The following is a 22,350-nucleotide window of genomic DNA, read 5'->3' as shown; positions in this document are numbered from 1 at the left end:
AAAATATGTCCGAACTTCTTGACATGTTGCATGGTCTTTGTAAACAAAAGGCTCATTCATATGATGTCATTTGATTCCATTCTCTGCATGTCCAGGTTGTTTGTTGTTCAACAGACTGGAAGTTTATTACCCCATTTGGAAATGATGTGGTTACAGGAAAGAGATCTCATCGTAGAAAACTGTTCCAACATACATCTGACCCATGCAAGTACTTAAAAGTAGATGTTAAAACAATGAGGCAGAGGAAGAGGACGATGATGACCATAACGTTTTCAGTCCTGGACCCTGGTTTCATTGGATTAGACTGTTACATGCATATGTTACCCATACTTTTCTTTTACTAACTTAGAGAGTTTGACAGGCAAAATTGCCCATCAGGATTTGAATTAAAATATATAATGTAATTTATTATTATTATTATTATTATTATTATTATTGCAGCAAGCTAGCAGAATCATTAGCACACCAGGCGAAATACTTAGCAGTATTTCATCCATCTTCACATTCTGAGTTCAAATTCCACTGAGGTCGACTTTGCTTTTTATCCTTCTGTGGTCAATAAAATACGTATCAGTTGAACACTGGGGTCGATGTAATCAACTCATCCCCTCCCCCCAAATTGCTGCCCTTGTGGCAAAATTTGAAACCATTATTATTATTGAGTGAGAGAGCAATGCATGTCATCAAATATATGAAACCCAATGATATCATGACTACCCGTCGGACAAGAGTACACCAGGCACATACATCACAATCATATGTGCATAATGTGGTGATCTCATATCAACATAAACAGTGTATGACCTTGCAGGTGGGGCCCAGTTAGAATTTTCTTCAGGTCAGGTAGCCCATCCCACACCTTGGACCTTGTGGTGACAAAACAAACTTGTTAACCATTCAGCCACACTTCACTTACTCTCTCTCTCTCTCTCTCTCTCTCTCTCTCTCTCTCACTCACTCTCTCTCCCTTACTCTCTCTCACTTTCTCACTCACACACTCTCTCTCTCTCTAGATGCAACCTGGCTTGTTGGAAACCTATGACCAACAACATTATTGATCACTAATATATGATGTTAATACAAAAATTACTTTCTGGGTTTATTATTGTCTTATTTCTTCCTATGATACAATGATCTAAGGATTGCATATATTTAGGAACTTCTATGAAATATTTAGTGATTAAACCTTGAAAAAAGGGCTAAAGAAGAGCATGTCTAAAAATAAAGGACAAAGAAATTAATTTGAGATTATTCTGAGACACATATTCTGACTCGTGAGCACTTTTGCTTAATTAACTTATTAAATTCATCTCCAATAGAAAAAAATTGCAGTTGCTTTACCATATTTAAAAAAATTTTTATATTCACTATTTGGTTAATCTAACTCAGTCAGCTGCAAAATTTCTTATATTCTTTTGTAGAAGTGGATTATTCCATACCAATCATGAGATTCCTCTGCTGTCTGCTTCTTTTTCTAGTTTAAGCTACTTTTAGCAATTTATGAAATTGTTCTTGTTGTCATTGTCTTTCCATTGTTTCATTATTTGAGTTCTTCATATTTTTTATTACTCTTTACATTTGAGAAGTCTGCTTGCTCTCATACCACTGCATTTTATACTTGTCTTGATTTTTTTATTTTTTATTTTTATACCAGATGTGAAAGGTCTATTTCTTCTATGATTTACCATTTTTCAGATATTGATCATAGTCTGTCAGGATCAAGGAAAGATGACATAGATATGGAGAAAGCGCAGACACACACATTTTCCAACTTTCCTCATTCTGCAGAATCTGATGAAGAAGAAGGAGATAAAACTGAGGTGTATAATTTATTTCGTTTTTGTATTTGATTTGCTAGATTCATGATGTGAATACATATTTTTTTTTTTTTTTTTTTTTTTTTTTTTTTTAAGTTTCAGCTTAGAGCTGCGGCCATGCTGATGCACCACCGTGCATATGTTGAAACAAATTTTGTTGTATCTAGGGAGGGTCATTATGCCAATAATAAACACACACACTGGTTCAATTTCACTTTATTATTTGTTAATTGGTTAACTATTAACCAGTTTACTATCAATTCTTTGATTGATTATTCAGTTATGTTTGTCAAAATCTTTTTCTCATCATTCGTGAACACTTCAATGATATGCCAGCTTTAAGTCTTACAAAATATTATTTTTATTGAAACAAGGCCAGCTTTTTTTCTCTTTGTGGCAGGGAGTATATTAAAATATGGGAAGTTATGTATGCATGTGTTTCTTTTAATGCCTAAGTTTTAATTTGTATAATGTATATTGAGTAGTTTCCCAAAATTCACCAACATTACTACTGGAGTGCCTATGCAACCTTGCCTTTTCGTGACTCCACTTTTCTGTGTGTACTATACATGTACTTTTAACTATCATTGCTGTCTTTACTTGACATACTGCTGCTTTCCATCCCCATTTTTATCCTTTTCTGACGAGTTGTAATGCACCTGAGCACTGTGTACAATAAGCTTATTAATATCAATGAAAGTGTTCCATTTTCCACTAAAACAAAATGAAAAAAAAATGTTATACATAATTACACATTCAGTGAGAGCTATTGATATATCTCCACACATTTTCTATATATTCCACACTTTTTATGTTAGTGTATATTTGTCATCGACACATATAATATTAATTTTAGAAAATAGTGTTGAAGTCTGCCTTAACCCTTACATTACCACATTTCTGTTGAAATATACTGCTTTTGTTTCAATTAGTTTTGTAACCCTAACCCACACCCTCTCTTCTAAAATGTGAATAGTTATGTTACCATTCTACATCAAGAAACCTGTTCTACTCTGGCCCCTTCTCATACTTTAACCCCTCATCATGTAGCATAAAATTGCTTCTCTTGGGGTTCAGTCTTATAAGCTACATGCTAGTACTGATGGCATGAAAAAAAGAATCTTGTCTATACTCTAAAGTGGTTGAGATTAGGGAGGGCATCAAGCCATAGACACATAGATATCGATGATAGTCAAAGTGGACAGTAGTAGGTGGCGTATGATGCAGTCTTTAGATCTGTTAGACCCTATCAAATTGTCCATGCTAGCATGTCTGATAAGGGTGTCTGCTTGGTGCTACAAACTGGGATTGTTATTTGTTATTGTTAGTGGGACCTGAAGTGTGATGTGGCTGTTGTTCTTAGGATTGATAATGCTGTTAATAATTATTGTTAGTTTTGTGGTATATGTGATTTGCAAGAAATTGCTACAAAATCTTTCACAAATGCTACCATACCATCTTAAAAATGGTTAAACATACAGGATAGACTATAATGCTCTTGTTGATTATGATGGTAAAGCATGACTGCAACATTCATTCAGTGTTTCAACTACAGACCCTCAGCAGAGCTGGTAACAGGATATGAACCACTGGACTGATAACCTCCTAATTTAGCAACCTATACCTATTAAAATATACAAACATTTATCCATAAAATGTTTGTTAATTAATTTATTACTCAGTAATGCAATGCAATACAAAGAGCAAACTTGGAACAATTAAAAGAGAAGATCTACAACATTTGATGGAAAACAATTAATGTAACTTGATGGATTAAATCTAATACTTAAAACTTGATTTGGAAATGGTAATATCTTGGGATTAAGGGCTATGAAAGAGGAGATTAAACTGATATCATACTATGAAAATAGATAAAAAGTAATATAATTGGGTTCCATATATATATATATATATATATATATATATATATATATATATAGTGAAGTGTATTGCCACTTAAGTGTAGCTGACCCCTAGGGGTGGATGTTACTGTTGCTTTAGTCCCAGGAGGACATCTCCTCCAGCTGGCTTATCGACACACTACTGTGTCCTGTTTGTTTTGCCAAGGGACACAGGACACAGTAGTGTGTCGATAAGCCAGCTGGAGGAGATGTCCTCCTGGGGCTAAAGCAACAGTAACATCCACCCCTAGGGGTCAGCCACACTTAAGTGGCAATACACTTCACTTTATCGTGCAGTTACTGTTAATACTTCATTTAGAGAATTAACATTGCTTATATATATATATATATATATATATATATATATATATATATATATATATATTGGGCAATGGTTACCAAAAGAAGACAACATAGGAGGGGCAAGTCTTAACAAATGTTGTATTAGTTTAAGACTTAAAATGAGGGGAAAGAGTCTTGATTTTTCAGACACTAGTCCTTCATCAAGACAAAAAAAAAAAACAAAAAGAAAATGAGAAAAGGTGGTTGGAAGACAAAAAAAAGTGTGGTCTGTGTGTGTATAGGGTTGCTGTGTTTCTGTCTGTTTGTCTTTTGTCTTCTCATTGGAATATCTTATGATAATAGCTGTTTCAAACTACTTTCAGCTGCTGAAAGATGAAAAGCGACTTTATCCATTTTGGAAGTTTGATTATTATCAACAATTTTTTGATGTGGATTCCAACCAAGTGTTTTGGCGTATCATGGGATCTATGACACCAAATCCAAGAAGAAACTTTTTAAAATCTCAGATTCGGCCAAATCCTGATTTGTATGGTATGTTATTAAGTTTTTTCCTCTTTACAATTTCTTGTATTTTATTAAACAAATCTTTTAATTAGTAAATTTATTTTTTAATATTTCTAATAAATGGTTAATTTTAAAGTATTCCCAACCAATTTCCACCCTTGTTCTTCTTGTTAACCAATCCTAAGTTTGCTGAACCATAAGCTTATTCAGACATACATGTATTTCTGTTTAAGATTCCTGTCTTTTTCTAGTAGAACAACCACTCTTATTTTACTGCTGAAATAACATACCACAGAGGAGTATTTTCCCCATTTTTTGGAGTGAGATGTTGTGGTTAAGCCACATTTAATAGCAATACCACCATGTGGCTTTTGGATACATTTAATGGAATTCACTCTGTTTGCAAACATTTGACACACACACTTGGTTCGCGTTTTTCTAACAGACAATAAACTGCAGATGTCCCACATGATAGCATAAGAAGGGCCTACAAAGATCATGAGGACTGACCTCTTCCATTCACTAATTTACAAAAAAAAGATTTCAAATATTTGGAGTCTGTTTATATTTTTATTTAAATATTTGAAACCAGTTTTGAATGTTAGTTTTATTCAAAATTAAGTAAATATTACATTGTTATAGATATAATGCTTTTGTTTGCAGATAATCGATACTACATATTCAAATGTGTTCTTAATCATAACTTGATAATCATTAGAATAATAGCAAGATGCCTAAATAGATATGTCAGTTTAATCCTTTGTAGTAATATGTAGATAATGCATTATTAATGAGGCCTAAAAAGACTGAAGCATGTAACATTTGTCTGTGAATTAGGATTAATTCTGGAGTTATCTCCCTTGCTCTTCTTAAATAGAATTAGTCATTCATGATAATGATTTTTTTTAATCATTACTTGGGATGTCTTTCTAATAAATTAAAATTGTTTGGGCTTACCACACAGTGTTAGAGCCTACTTGCTATTATTAATTTTTGATGCAGAAGGCATCCCAGTATATCCCTTCCCAGCATCCATTACAGTAATTTTTTTAAATATTGCACTACCTGCTTATAGCTCAGGTGTTCAAATCTACTGCAGGCATTTTGTAGTGTTTCTAAACAGAACATATTATTCTACATTGCCTCAGTTCAGTTAGCTGTCATGATTTGATACAAGAGCATTTGTTAATGCTTCCTGTGACAGATTGCATCGTATTTAGACTGAGATTTATTACTCACTATACTTAATGCCATAAACTCTGAGGTAAGCATTGGTTTTTAAAATCCCTTTCACATTAGAAAGCATCTATGTTTTATGATATATTACAGGTCTACAGAAACCTCAACATACACCTTACCACTAACACTGCTTCTCATCCCAAATAGTTCACTCACTTCAGTAAGATCTATGAAGAGAAAAACATTTTTATCAAGTAATATGGCTCAGCTGCAAAAGCTGGGAGAACTTCCTAAAAGTTGGTGACATATTTTAGAAATTTGATGCAGAAAATTCTATTCAAATTAAGGTGTATTTACAATATCCTCGAATCCACACCTGTCTTACCAAAATCCTGGACATTCTTTGCCCTAGCTATGTGTTGACTGAATCACAAAAATGGAATTAATGTGTTTATTTATGAGAGTAATATGTTATGTTTTCCTTCACCTTTCCAGGTCCATTTTGGATATGTACAACTTTAGTATTCACCACTGCAATTGCTGGTAATCTTGCTAATTATTTTCAATCGAAAGGACAAAATTACCATTGGCAATATGATTTCCACAAAGGTATTTCATAATTATTTGTTTTCAGTTTTAAGTATTGTCTTTTAGTAAATTCTGAACTTTTTAATATTTCTTTGACTTCCACAGCCAGTAATGGGTTTGAAACCTGAGCCATGGAGCTGCCTTTATCCCTTTCTTAGCAAACTCAGATGTTTTTGCTGTAACATGTTATTTGTTACTTGAGGTTTCAAAGTGAGGAAACATAAAATTAATGGCAAGCATGGCTGTGTGGTTTTGGGTTCAATCCTATTTCCTCTTACTGGCCCATTCTGCCTAAAATCTTTATCTAATCACCCCCATCACTAGAACTCACTCTCTCTCTCTCCCTTTAAAAATCTGTTCTTCCCACTTTTCTCTGCTTATATTTTACTCTCAACTGCTGACCTTCAGAAATTCAAACAACTTTTAAGTTAAATGTTTTATGAAATCTAGTTTGTTGTTTGTGCTTTCAAACAGAGAAAGGTAAAGTTGACTTGTCTCCTACAAAATTGGCCACCACTACTTTGTGTAATGGTATAAAGAACAGAACTTAATTGCTTTATAGTCTTATTATCTAATTTTATATCCTATATTTCTTAGTTCAGATCCTCCCCATGTCCAGAATTGCTATTTATAATAGATTCATTTGAATTAACTACAAAAAGAAATGCTTTGAAAACACAATAAGAAAATATTAACATGAGAAGTGCAGAAGAAAGTAACGTTTCTTTTTATTCCTTATTTCAGTGACTTTTGCTGCAACTGCAATATTTAGTTATTGGTGGATAATCCCAACAATGTTATTTGGATTATTATGGTGGAGAGGAAGTAGTGCTGGCTACAGTTTCCTGGAAATGATCAGTGTTTATGGATATTCGTTGGCTATTTACATACCTATTTCTGTAAGTGACATAAACTTCCTGTTACAAACAGACCACTTATCTCAAAATGTATTAGTTTTATTATGACATCTTTTCTTCTTTTTTAGTACCATTCTTAAAGTAGTACCAATGGTCTTCTCTACCTTTAACCCTTTCATTACTGTATTTTTTCTGAGATGCTTTGTGTTTCTTTCAATTACTTTAAATATAACAAAGAATTTAGTAAAATAACTTATTTATCATTCAGCTAGTGTTAGGAACATAAATTGTGACCAAGATTTGGTGGAAGATTTTAATTCAAAATTTATGAAAACAAGACATTTGTACTCAGAACCAGAGCCAGTTTCAGCTGGGTTGGTAACAAAAGGGTGAAGTAGCATGTGGTTTCTCATGACCATGCAGAAATTTGTAGATATGTTTAACTTATAGCTGTTGTTATGTCTACAACTCAATTAACCCTCTTGTCACTATATTTCTGTTGAAATACACGGTCTCTTGTTTTATTTAATTTTGAAAATAATGAAGAATTTAATAAAACAACTGTCATCATTAAGCTGATATTTGGAACAAATTAACGTAAAACTTTAATGGAAGTTCAATGCAGATCACTTTAAAACAGGGAGATTGCATTATAGAACCAGAAGTGGTTTCAGGTGGGTCATTAACCCTTTAGCACTCAGATTATTCTATCAAATGTCATACTTCTTCATTAACATTGCTGTTAATTAATCATGCATTATTTTGTAGCTTCGAAATTATGATGATGTGGTTGTATATTTTATAATGGCATTGAAAGTTAGATCTGATAGGCTGGATCTGGCCAGTTTGAAAATAAAACAAGTAGAATACTTGGGCTGGATATGGCTGGTTTAAATGCAAAAGGGTTAAATGAGCAGTAGCAACCATTGCAATAGAAATAGTTTTATTTGCATTTTGGTGCATACAGTTATCCTTGCTGAATGATAATATGATGCTTTGACAGGATCCAACATGTCTGAAGACTGCATAATATTCCAATGTCTGCTTTGACATAGATTCTATGGCTGGATACCCTTCTGTACTGGGTGCTTTTTTCATGGCACCAGCTCTAGTGAGGTCGCCATGCAACTGAGTAGAGCTACAGTAGAGGGAAAGAGAGAGAGAGAGAGAGCAAGAGGTGGCTTTATGTTATGGGATGAGGGGTTTAAAGTGGGACAGAAGAGACTTCTTGCTATAGAGGAGCTACAGAGCTGCTCGCATTATAGAAGAGAGGATGGAAGTGGCTAAGATGAAACTTGAAAGATATAAAAATTGTTGTGGTAATGAAGTGTCAGGATGGGCCTTCAAAGTACAAGGTGAATAGAAGTGGATGCGAACGAGAGAACAGGAAGTGTGGGTGGTTAGAGGTTATAAGAGTGTAGGAATTGATTTTCCTGATTCCAAATTGCTTTTGTATTTCTTTTATTATAATTATGTACTTTAATTTATTGAGTTTTTTTTTTTTTCCAGATACTTTGGGTTGTACAAATAAACTGGTTTCAGTGGTTATTGGTAATCATTGGTGCTTCCCTGTCTGGAGGGGTGTTACTCTTTACTTTCTGGCCTGCTGTTAGAGAAGATGAGAAAAAGGTAAACTATGCATTTGCTGATTAAATTTTGTAAACCTTTTAATGGATTTATAAAACTCATACATTTATCATCATCACCATCATCATTTAACAGCTGTCTTCCTTACTGCCCTGAGTTGGATGGTTCAATAGGATCTGACAAGTCACAAGACTGTATCATGTTCCAATGTCTGCTTTGGCATGGTTTCTATGGTTAGATGCCCTTCGTAATACTAACCACTTTGCAGAGTGCACTCAGTGCTTTTTTTGAGACACCAGCACTAATGATAACATACTGGTAGCTTGCAAAATTAAGGGCTTAAAGTGGCTCCTATAACTGAGGCAAGAGAGAATGAGAATGTGTGAGGATTTTAAGCAGGGTGGTAAGGGAGAGTAAAGATGACAGGAACAGATTTATAATTACAACAGGGAGGTAGTGGAGGGTGGACACTAACTGGGAGAGGGAGTATGGCAGGGAACAGAGAGAAGGGAAGAGATTTGTGTCAAAAGTCATTAAGTAAAATGCTGGGGAGGACAGAGTGGGAAGGTGATAGGTTGACTACAAGAAAGGCATCCAGACATAGGAAAATCTGCGTCAACAAATTCTAGCTAACCGATGTGAACATGGAACAGTGGACGTTAAAACGATGATGATGATGAATTAACATATGTTTTTTAATGTCTAAATGTTCGTTAATATTAACTTAACATAAGGTGGTGAGCTGGCAGAATCGTTACCATGCTGGGCAAAATACCGAGTGACATTTCGTCTGTCTTTGCATTTTGAGTTCAAATTCCACTGAGGTTGACTTTCCCTTTTATCCCTTCATGGATATGTACCAGTTGAATACTGGGGTTGGTGTAATTAACTTACTCCCTCCCCTGAAATTGGTAGCCTTGTGCCAAAATTTCAAACCCATATTAATTAGACATAAAATTAATATTTTGAACTTCCAACCTTCATTAACTAACTCTCTCCCTCTCATCACAAGCACGCACGCGTACACACACACTCTGAATAGAAACCTTACGTATTTTGTTCTCTGAACAATAATTGATTGTACATGTTATAAATGTGTTAATATAAAATTTGATTGCTGATTAAAGAGTTGTTTCTAATTCACAGATTGCCTGGGGTGCTATGTTTTTGATACTGTTGTTTCATGCTCTGCTGGCTGTGGGATTTGTGGTAAGTTCACTTTTATTATTGAGAAATATATTTCTACTCAAATCGACTTTATATTTGAAATACTCAAATTAAATACTGTTCAAATGTGGATGTTTTAATTGCTTGATAATACATGTGAAAAACCATTTGAAAATGTTAAGAAATACATCAAATATATTTAAAAAATCAGGTGACAAATACGTCCCTTTCTGTTTCAGTTGAAAGTGTAATGAAAATTTAAATGTTTTAAAATTTCTTTATCTCATTGGCACAGGCATGATTGTGTGGTTAAGAAACTCACTTTGTAATCATGTGGTTTCAGGTTCAGTTCCACTATGTGACACCTTGGGCGAGTCTCTTCTTCTATAGCCCTGGGCTAACCAATACCTTGAGTGAATTTGGTTGACAGACACTGTGTAGAAGTTTGTGTGTGTGTGTGTGTGTGTGTGTGTGTGTGTGTGTTTGTGTGTGTGTGTGCGTGTGTATTTGTATTTGCTCAATGCTTTACAACCATTGTTGGTTGTTTATGTCCCATAAATTAGTGGTTAAATAAAAGAGAATAGAATAAGTACTAGACTTATGAATAAGCACTGGAGGTCAATGTATTTTTGACAAAATTTTCCAAGTGATTACATGTCTTCCTTGGATTCAGAACTACAAAACAAGTCCTAGCATTTATTTTGAGAAATAACAGTCAAATCCCCTTCAAACCACACCCTGCTGTACGAAAAGTAAAATAGAAAGTTGAAGCAGTATAGGTAACAAATTGATGCAGAGAAAGTTGCAGTGAGTGGCGGGGTGAGTTAATGATTCTAAAATATGTTTGTGTAACATCAAACTTTTTTTCTTCCTCCTTCAATCTCTCTTTAATTTTTCTTCTCTCACTCTTCCTCTCTATGGAAGATTATCATCATCATTTAACATACTCCTTCCATATTGGCAATGAATTACAACATGCTCCAACAAGCCAGAGGACCTGTGTTGAGTTCCAATGTCTGCTTTGGCATGGTTTCTATGGCTGGATGCTTTTCTTAACACCAGCCACTTTATAGTGTGTACTGGTGCTTTTTTGATGAAACTGGTAACTAGTGAGGTCACCAGTCCCTTGCAAGACAAAGAAAATACTCCTTTGACTGCGCTGGGGGTGTAGTAGAGATGGAGGTGGCTTTCTGACAGTTGTTATAAGGTCAAAGTATGGTAGAGGGACAGGTTTTACTACACAAGTAATACATGGTTGCCCTGCATTATATAAGAATATACTCACATCCATTCTTATATAATACACGGCAACAATGTATATGTGATGGGCTTCTTTCAGTTTCCATCGACTAAATTTACTCGCAAAGCTTTGGTCTGCCCAAGGTGCCTTGCAGTAGGACTGAACCTGAAATCAAACTTCTTACCACATGGTCCATGGCTGTGCTCCAGCATCACCACAGCCTAATGAGTGAAACAAGTAAAAGCTAAAAGATATATATACATATATATATATATGACTTTCATCTCCTATGTCCCTGCCGTAAGACTTCACTTCCACACATACCAGCTTAATTTAATTCATCCTTAGTTGAAAGACACCTGTTGTTAATGTCCTGTTGTTTGTATTTATAATTGTGTACCATTTCTCTGTTTTTTCCATCCTTGTTTTCGTATACATTTGCTTGTTTTCTTCCAAGGAATCTAGTGCTCTTAGCTTAGATTTTCTTGGGGCCGGCCAGATTGGAGCAGTCTCGAGTGTAACCGACTGAAACTGCTGAGATAATCTGGAACTCGACTGAGGATAGAAAGCTCTAAATGACTCATCCTTGTTTTATCCTGTCCTTTTTTGTATCGTCTAACTGTCTGGCTATTTTGTTGTCACCTGTTATGTTCTTGTTTCATTTTTTGTTGTCCTCAGTCAAATCATCCAGCCCATGCTAGCATGGAAAGCGGACGTTAAACAATGATGATGATGATATATATATATATGTATGTATGTAATGTTGTATCATATGTCTATGTGAGCCAAGATAGATGTCTTTGTGGTAGCACAACCTGCTAGAAAAAATTGCTAAATCACTCTCAAGTCACATAGTACTATTTCTATTGTTGTGTGTGTGTGTGTGCGTGCATGCGTGCGTGCGTACATACGTACACACATACCAATGAGATACATTGCAGTTACACCTGTTAGAAATATCCCCGTACTGTCTTATATATGTTTATATGTATGCATGTACTGTCAAGTGACACCTCTATATATTAGTCAGATATAGTAGCCAATGTTCCCTCAAGTCACATTCTTCTATCTCCTGTTTCTGCTACAATACATCATCATCATCATCATCATTTAACGTCCGTTTTCCATGCTGGCATGGGTTGGATGGTTTGACTGGGGACTGGCAAGCAAGCCAGGAAGCTGCACCAGGCTCCAATCTGATCTAGCAGTGTTTCTACACCTGGATGCCCTTCCTAATGCCAACCACTCTGAGAGTGTAGTGGGTGATTTTTATGTGCCACTGGCATGGAAGCCAGTCGGGTGGCAATGGCATCAACCACGTTCAAATGGTGCTTTTTATGTGCTACCGGCACAGGAGCCAGTGGGGGGCGGGCGAACTGGCATCGACCACATTCAGATGGTGCTTTTTACATGCCACTGGCACAGGGAGCCAGTCGGGTGGTACTGGCAATGACCCACACATGAATGGTGCTTATTGCATGCTACCAGTACAGGAGCCAGTCAAGTGGCATTGGCATCGGCCACAACTACAATTTCCATTTTGATTTTGATTTGATTGAGATTCTGCTTAATAAATATGTTAGTCAAGTAAAATATGTAACATTAATCCCTTATTAACTAATCTTCAATCTCCAAATTATTTCCTTTTGATTTATTTTTAGAAAGATTCTTTACTTTCTGTAATTAGTCCTTTCATTCAATAGAAATGAATAAAATATTCTGAAGGAATTATTAAATGTGAATTAAAATTTTCTCTTTTGCAGCTGTATTTTTTCCATGTTCCGGCGCCAATTCCTAGTGGTAGTGGTACTACTACTACTACTACTACTACTACCACCACTACTGACACACCTTTGACAACATCACACAGATAAACAAAAAAAAAAAATGAAAGAATCTATTTCAATAAAGCTAAGAAAAGCATTATTCAAAGATGTCAACAGAGCTGTAAACAATTCCACTGTGTTATTTGGTGTACCACCCGTCCACATTTGAGTTACTTTGCACATAAAATACAAAAGGTTTCTGAAAGTAACAGTTACAAAAAATAAGTTTAGTTTTAAATACAATAAGATATGAGGTCTATGACTTTAGAATATACTGGAAGTATTTCTAATGTAAGGGAAGGAGTTTAATTGAAAACTATATTTGAAATCATCATTCATACAAGAATAGTTTAATTTATCATTTTAGAACATTGCTGTATTTAATGTTTTTCCCCCATGTCCTTACCTGGTTGGGGAACTTTGTGAAATGAATCTTATGGTGGAATTTGAAGGTATATCATGATAGAAGTGGTTTGACCTAGTATTCATTGGACAGTCAAATTATGTTGTTAAGTCATTTCTTATGCTTAAATGACTTTTCATAGTAAATGAAATCACCTGAAAACAGAAGCATAGCACTTAAAATGTTGAATACATTTCAAATTTTTCAGATATTTTAAAATCACAGATTTCACCACAAAATTTTCTTTCACTATATATACTAATAAAATGTATTCTTTTATTTATATTATGCTAAATGAGTATGGTCCTCTGTTTGGTTAACCAATTTTCTCCAGATGCATTACTATGTAAATTACTTTGAGTTAGGAAAAATAAACTATATAATTTGGGAGAAATACCTTCAAAATTTAAATGCCATGAATTAAAAATAGGAAATAAAAATAGATTTTTATTTATTACAAATTATTTTTTTTTGTTTACAGGTAATGGTGATAAAATAATAATAGTTTAATTGCAAATATACCATATTAAACTCTATATCTCTATTCAAAATATTATCACATATTTCCATCTTTTAGTTTCAACCACAACATTTAAAGCCCATTAGAAACCTTGTACATACATACATATATATATTCCTGAATTGAAACCCAATTAAATATGACCCCATAGAGATAGGGCTACCCTTATCTTCAAAGAATTTTAAACATGGAATATGAGTGATGTAATGAAACCCCTCTGTGACTTGGAACTAGAACCTTCCAATTTTTGGTTTTTAATTTCTTTAAAGACTTCAGTTTTGAAACTCAAATTCAAGCCACATCTTTTCGTAACACTTTATACTTTTCATTTACTAAATGTTTCCATATGGTTTTTTCAAGTTTTTCAATTTATATCTCTCATCTCATTATTGGAAATGGCTTATATTTAATTCCTGAATATATATATATATATATATATATATATATATATATATATATATACTCATGTATGTATGTATATACACACATTTATATACTATACTGTAGGATATGTATGCTTTCTGTGACATAGTCAAAGGTCTCTATTCAATCTAATCTGGTTTATATTTATTTCAATACCAGATGATCGTATTTTCAATCTACTAAGTCTGAAGTGAGATATTCTTTCATATTTAACATATGGCTTATATACTGCTGCAAATATCTAAGCCTTTGGAAATTATTTTTAGAACTTTCAATATCTTGAGTTTTTTTTTGTTTTTGTTTTATTCAATGTATAAACATCGAAGATTCTGGTTTTTATATCATTTTTGACGTTTCCTTCCCAACTCTGTCCGTTAAAACCCTATCTAATTTTTTTGTGTTCTTCATACTATTTTTGGACTTTATATTTTTATTATTGGTACAGACTTTGTGCCTATAGTAGGAATAATTAGTATTATTATTGGTGGTATTGTTGATATGTAAAAATATGTAAATTAGTTACAACGGCCTCTTATTATTTAATATCTTTTTAGTTATTTTTTTATTTGTGCCCTTAAAACATTCCATAAGCAGCTTTCTACAGCCTTAGGACTGAAACATATAAAAGAATAAATATATATACACACACATATGCATACTTTATATATATATGTGTGTGTATGTATGTATATATATATTTATTTATACACACACTCATAATTTTAAAATATGGCTGTTAATACCTTCTAAATATATTTGTTCCCCATTAATTTTGGGCATAAACAGGACTTTCAACTTAATCTGTCTGCGATAACTTTTGTTACGGTGCCAAGATTTATAAAGCTTGAATTGAGAAATTCTCTTCAGAAAGTCATATTTATCTTGAAAATATCAGCTCAATGGCTTTTTTTTTTCTGTAATATTTTATTCAATGCAACAATTTTACACACAAAAATAAAATTTAAAATAAAAAAAATATGCTTCTACACATTATCTGCTAATAACAATATTTACCAGTGAAGAGATTTTGTCTGGAATTTTCAATATTGTTATGAACTATCCACACTGTGTCAATAGAAGTAGCTAAAACAGTTATCTGAAAATGCAAAACTATCTAATATTGTTGTATGCACCACTTTTCCTTCAAGTGTTTTCATTGGCCTGCATAGATATTTATCAACGCATTTGAATGACTTGTATGGATTGGTATGTAATATTCAACTAGGATTTCTTGTTTTCTTTTTTGTTCTTCTGCTGCTCCTATGGAATCACCACACCTTGTTGAATACTCTGTTTTTGGATTTCAGAGCAGAAATCATTGGAATTTTATTGTAACATTTCTTCTACAATATTGAAACAAAAATGGGCATGAAATTAAGAAGCAAGTGAAACCTAGATATGTACACATGTATTATATGCTGTGTTATGTTTTAGGCTCTGAGGAAGCTATAAGATGTCACATGAGCACTCAACTCTTAGTGCAATGCTTCTTATAACAGAAACAGTTGTAAGCTATTGAAAGTAATTACATAACTCCTATTCTTTTGTCATTCATTAATTGAGATATATGCTGTGTTGTGTATAAAACAGACTATATATATATATATATATATATATATATATATATATAAACACACACGCATATATTTTACTTGCAGTATAGAACATATAAATAGATTTCGTACACACAATCACACACATTCAAAGTGTTCATAAAATATTTATGTAGTCTCACTTCTATATAAGTATAGATATTCACTCTGCAAAGATTTTGTGAACATCCTGTATGTGCAGACACACATAATTTGTTTATTAAACATTCCCAGACATCTAATTTATTCTGCTGCCTGTAACCCCAAGTTACTCCAAAATTTGAATTATCCGATAATGTTTTCCAGTTTTTCTCTTTATTTGAAATCAACATGAGAGAGTAACCCCTGGAAGATACCAGCCTCTTCTTATCCCCTGTGCCAGGTGATAATCCCTATAAGTTTACCCTAGAGTTCATGTTTTTGTAACACTCTCCTATTTGGAGAACCATATTCTCATATAAAATTGATACTGATAAATACATTGTGATGATTAATGTGGGTAATATTTATATATTCCCTAGTCACCAGTATTTTATTTAAAAACTTATTGTAATGTATTTGTCTCAATAAATGGGTGAATGAACTGAAAAACAAAAAAAAAGGTACATTTGTTTGTTTTGTTATTTATTTGTGTAGAAAGTAAAAGTGCTTCAAGGATTCACTGAAAGCCTCACTGAAGAGCTTTGAGATCAACCCCAACACAAGCACAAGACCATTCCTACCTGGCAAATCTGCACCAATAAAGGTGCCACCTCCTACGAACTGAACAGGATTGCAAGGGGCACAAAGAAACCGTGAACAGCACAAGTCCAGAGCCAACTTGTTGCTTTCAATCCCAACAAACCACCAGTGCCTGAGCTGCAGCAGATCCTTCTGAGCCTGTATGGGACTGATCGGTCACAGCCAAACACGCTGTGACTCATCTTCTCCCATGTGATGGCCTTGGTCATCATTCATAACAAAGGATCAACTCATATGCATTCATGCTGTCTGACAAAGTAAATTTGTCGACTGCTATCAGCTATAATTTCATTCTAATAATGGAATTCTTGTTTTAACCCACTCCTTCTCAAGCACTAACTTGCCATGTCCCAGCAGCAAGGTAAACGAAACACCCACAAGTGACATGGATATAAATAGATAACAGAGCTGCTTGGTTTTTAATCATCATCTTCATTTTATGTCCATTTTTGTGCTTGCATAGGTCAGACAGAATTTGTTGAGGCAGATTTCTCTTCACTTGGATATGCCCTTCTTGTTGCCAACTCTCACCTGTTTCCAAGCAAGGTGATATTTCCCATGGCCACACGATTTTCACAAAAAACTGGAAATGAACAATCTCCTTGTATGACTGATTCTCATTTATAACCATCACATGATGTCTAGATATACATGTGCAGACACACACACACACACCATCATCATCATTACTTAACATCCATCTTCCATGGTGACATGGGTTGGACAATTTGACGGAGCTGGCAAGTGAGATGACTGTGTCAAACTGCACTACTCTTCTTTCCGTTTCCATCTACCAAATCTATTCACAAGGCTTTGGTCAGTCCAGGACTATAGGTGAAGACTTTTACCCAAGGTGCCATGCAGTTGGACTGAACCCAAGATCACATAGTTGGGAAGCAAGCTTCTTACCTACACAACAATACCTATAATGCAAAATAATATCTTTATCAACAGAAAAATGGCAGCACCATTTTTGTTGATGCATTGGACAGTCGAAGTAGGGGCAAAATTGTTGAGAAGATAGGATAGTGAATCATCAGCACAGAAGATTGTGAGTTCAAATCCACTGCACATATACTTCATAATTTTGGAGCAGACATCGATTTCTATGTTCACTCAACTGATTTATATAATGCAACAACAGCTTTTTAAGGCTGTTTTCTTTGTTAAATAAGGGTTAGCTTTGTGAGCCTCATATCAATCTTCATTGTTTTTACTCCCATCCTTTACATCTCTCCTTCACCAATGCTCTTGCCCTAATTTCCTCTTTCATCTTTGTCTCTTTCTTCATCTTCCCCAACTTCCTTACATATTCATTTCCCTTCTTTCTCTCATTCAGCTACTTTCATTCTTTCCTCAACACATGACTACCTTCTCATCCCATTTCTCATCACAAAATCCATTTCAATCTCAAACAATTATTGTTGCTAATCCAGTACCTTAAATAATTTCTTACATGGGCACAAGGCTAGAAAATTGAGGGGAGGAGTTAGCCAATTCAATCGATCCCAATACTTGACTGATTTTATTTCATTGACCTTAGAAAGATGACATCAACAAAATTTGAACTCAGAATGTAAAGAGCCAAATGAAATACAAGACATTTTATCTAACGTTCTGTTAATTCTGCCAATCTAAATAACGCACTTGTTTCTAATGTAAGGCAGAAGGCCTGAAACAGAAGGAAAAATATTATTGATTCAGTGGGTTCCAGTGCTTGACTGGTATTTTTATTTTATCAACTCTACAAGGATGAACAGTAGAGTTTAACCTCCATTCAGAACGAAGTGCCTTACCAAAAACCAGTGGGCTTTTCACCGAACGCTCTAACAGTTACACCAATCTGCCAAGTAATAAACAATAGGTACAGGCATGACTGTGGTTGGAGACTTTGTTTTCTTACCTCGTGGTTTCAAGTTCAGTCCTGTTGCATAACACCTTGGGCAAGTGGCTTCTACTATAACACAAGCTGACCAAAGCCTTGTGAGAGGATTTGGTCAACAGAAACTGAATGAAGCCCTGGAAGAGGGATTAAAGATGATGATGATGATGGATAATGCAGTCCTAGATGCATTTAAATCATAGATCTGGTCAATGAGGCTTTCCAAAGCCTAAATGATAATAACAAAAACAACAGGCATACAGAAATACAGAGGGGTGCAGTGTGGCTCTCTGGAAATGTTACATTCTCAATAGAGAAAATACATGGCCATATATGCAGAGACTGCATCCAAGATTTATCCCTGCATGTTGAAATTGCATTCATTCTAATCACTGGGTCTCAAAGGTGAGGACCTCAACCTACCCGCACTCCCTGTTCTGTTGCCTCCCACTTGAGGGGACACCCACACACTCATCACCATTATTTTTATGTCTTTCTGGTTCTGCCCTAAAAGTGAGTAGCCATGTATCTCCTCTACAGAAGAAATTTGCTCTGGCCCTTCTCTCAAAGTTTATCCCTCATCTCCTAGCATAAAGCCACCTCCTTCAGGGAGCATAGTCAGCAAGTTACAACATAGGATGGAGTATTCATCAGAGTGCTGGTTATATGAAAACCACACTCAGTACATGGCATCAAGTGGTTGCCATTAGGAAGGGCATCCAGTCATAGAAACCATGTCAACACAAACACTGGAGCACAAAGCAAACATTGGATCCTGTCAAACTGTACAACCCTTGCCAACATCGAACATGGACGTTAAATGATGATGATGATGATGAAATGTGCAATATTGGTTTTTAGCAAGGAGGAGCCATGATATATCTGGAACAACGAATTTGTGGGTGGTACCTCATCATTCATCTTGCTGCCTGCCTGCCTGCCATACATGTGCTTGATCAGAGCTGACCTGGGGTTACATAACAATAACAACATACCTGGTTCTTGGGTATATTTAGCCACATTCATACTAATGAAACTATCACTGCTTCTGTTTCCACCCATGTTTTTTTTTTTCCTTTTCTCCAAATGTTGACCTTCAGATTGATAAGAGCATTGACCTTATCACTCACTAATCTTTGACAGCCGGCAAGTTCCTAACAAACGTTGTTAATCACTCTGATTAGTGGATCTTGGAGATTAGTTATCACAACTTTATGAGGAATGAAAAGAGCATAGAATTAGGGATGAGGGGATCCCTTCATATTTTAGTATTTCATATAACAGAAAGTACAATTCTAAATGAATTTTGTTTTTACAGTTTTGTTCCTTAATTCCATGCCCTTTTCCATCCCCATAAGGAAGTAATAGTTTTTCCAAAACTCCAAACTCTCTGATATATATATGTATTATCCCTCACGATGAAGCAATCATCAACATTCATGTATATATATATATATATATATATATATAATAATAATAATAATAATATATATATATCATCATCATCATTGTTTAACATCCGTTTTCCATGCTGGCATAGGTTGGACCGTTCGACTGGGGATCTGGGAAGCCAGAAGGCTACACCAGGCTCCAATCTGATCTGGCAATATTTCTACAGCTGGATGCCTTTCCTAACGCCAGCTACTCCGAGAGTGTAGTGAGTACTTTTTACGTGCCACTGGCAGGAACTAGTCTGGCAGGTCTGGCATCAATCACATTTGGATGGTGCTTTTTATGTGCCACTGGCACAAGAGCCAGTCAAGGGTTACTGGCATCGGCCATGATTCATTGAAGCTTTTTATGTGCCACTGGCATGAGAAGCCAGTCAGGGGGCACTGGCCACAGCTATGATATTAGTTTTACTTGACTCAACAGGTCTTCTCAAGCATGATTCTGGGTTCAGTCTCACAGTATGGGTAAGTATTCTCTACTATAGCCTTGGACCAACTGAAGTCTTGTGAATGGATTTGGTAGGTGGAAACTGAAAGAATCCCATCACATACATATAACTAACTTGTTATCTCTACAGATTCTCTATAGGAATTATAGCCAGCCCTGATTTTGCTACGATGTTTCATAGTCAAGACGTTTCATGTAAACAACAATGAGATCACAGATGAAACATGGGTAAATGGGTGTATATGCCATATTTCAAGAGTTTTTGCTTCTTCATCAGCACCCACCCAACCCATGATTTACAGGTCACTAATATGACAAGAGAACAGGAAATTATGCAATGAACTTTATTAGTTCTGAGGATACACAAGCACTCACCTCTGAGTGCACCACATCTGATAGCAGAAACAGCTGTAAGCCAATGAAGTTCCTTAAATAATTTCCTGTTCCATTCTCATTTATTTAATCTCATATTACACTCAGTACTTGACTAGTGCTATATTCTGAAACAGATTTATACTGAATTCTAACACTAGGTCATTAGTATTGCTATGTCTTAGCAAAATATTGGTTTCAAATTTTGACACAAGGCCAGCAATTTCAGGGGAAGGTGTACATTGACCCCAGTACATGACTGGTACTTATTTTATCAACTTCGAAAGGATGAAAGGCAAAGTTGAACTCGGGATGTAAAGACGGACAATGTAAAGACAGAAAAAATATTACTAAGCATTTTTTTCAGCATGCTAATGATTCTGCCAGCTCAATGCTTTAGCAAAATATTCTTTTCTACTCTAGGCACACAGTGGAGGCACATGGCTTAGTGGTTAGAGTGTCAGCATCATGATCGTAAGATTGTGGTTTCGATTCCTGGACCAGGCAATGCGTTGTGTTCTTGAGCAAAACACTTCATTTCACGTTGCTCCAGTTCCACTCAGCTGGCAAAAATGAATAACGCTGCGATGGACTGGCGTCACGTCCAGCTGGGGAACACATACGTCATGGAAACCGAGAAACTGGGCCCATGAGCCTGGCTAAGCTTTAAAAGGGCGCATTTATTTATTTACTTATTTTACTCTAGGCACAAGGCCTGAAATTTTGGGGGAGGGAGCCAGTCGATTAGATCAACCCCAGTGTGCAACTGGTACTTAATTTATCGACCCCGAAAGGATGAAAGGCAAAGTCAATCTCGGCAGAATTTGAACTCAGAACATAAAGACAGACGATACTTTAGCAAAATATTGAAGTACATGTGTGTGTGTGTGTGCATGTGTGTGCGTGTGTGTGCATGCGTGTGTGTGTGTGCATGCATGTGTGTGCTGTCTTGTGTGTGTGTGCACATGCATGCATGTGCCTGCTGTGTGTGTGTTTGTGTGTGTGTGTGTGTTTGTGTGTGTGGCTTTGCCTTCATGTGTCACTATCATACAAGCAGTGTCATTTGTTTCCAATCTTCGATGAAAGCATATCCAAACGGCAGGGAAGTATTACCTTGCTTTCCAAACAGGTAAGGATTGGCGATTAGGAAACCATGGAGGGTCTGTTTCAATAAAACCCTGTCTCAGCCATGCAAGCATGGAAATCTGGATGTTAAAGCATTGATGATGATGATGTCAGTGGTGATGATTGTCTTAAAAACAAGGACATGATTGCCTTCATTTGGAATGCCTTTAATTTTAAGGTTTCCTGGATTGGGGGCTGACTTGGAGAAAAAAACAATGATGGTGACAACAAACACCACCACTGCAACCACCACTACTACTACTACTACTACTACTACTACTACTACTACTACTACTACTAAATATTACTGTTGTCTTGTTATCTCTTTAATTATTTTTAAAGATTTTATGAATATCTAATTAATGAATATTTGTTATGATGATTAAAAACAGAACTGGAATAACAAGATAAAATTGTATTTGGG

The 22,350-nt window shown here is 35.2% G+C and overlaps 1 protein-coding gene across 2 annotated transcripts in view; it reads left to right on the top strand.

Moving 5' to 3' along the window:
- Positions 1-14,421, top strand: part of LOC106883261 (protein YIPF1) — a 28,669-nt gene extending 14,248 nt beyond the window's left edge. For both annotated transcript variants that reach the window (XM_014934201.3, XM_014934200.3), the window contains exons 3-9: positions 1,696-1,820; positions 4,384-4,552; positions 6,200-6,313; positions 7,037-7,191; positions 8,659-8,778; positions 9,883-9,945; positions 12,907-14,421. In XM_014934201.3, the coding sequence (XP_014789687.1) occupies positions 1,696-1,820; positions 4,384-4,552; positions 6,200-6,313; positions 7,037-7,191; positions 8,659-8,778; positions 9,883-9,945; positions 12,907-13,017 (857 nt within the window). In that variant the 3' untranslated portion in view covers positions 13,018-14,421. The remainder of the gene's footprint in view (positions 1-1,695; positions 1,821-4,383; positions 4,553-6,199; positions 6,314-7,036; positions 7,192-8,658; positions 8,779-9,882; positions 9,946-12,906) is intronic.
- The last annotated feature ends 7,929 nt before the right edge of the window (positions 14,422-22,350 follow it).

Source organism: Octopus bimaculoides, chromosome 10 (assembly GCF_046866305.1).
Source record: "Octopus bimaculoides isolate indiv1 chromosome 10, ASM4686630v1, whole genome shotgun sequence".
Lineage (NCBI taxonomy): Eukaryota > Metazoa > Mollusca > Cephalopoda > Octopoda > Octopodidae > Octopus > Octopus bimaculoides.
Note: the sequence above shows the minus strand (reverse complement) of the source record. Positions and strands in the feature narration are given on the sequence as shown.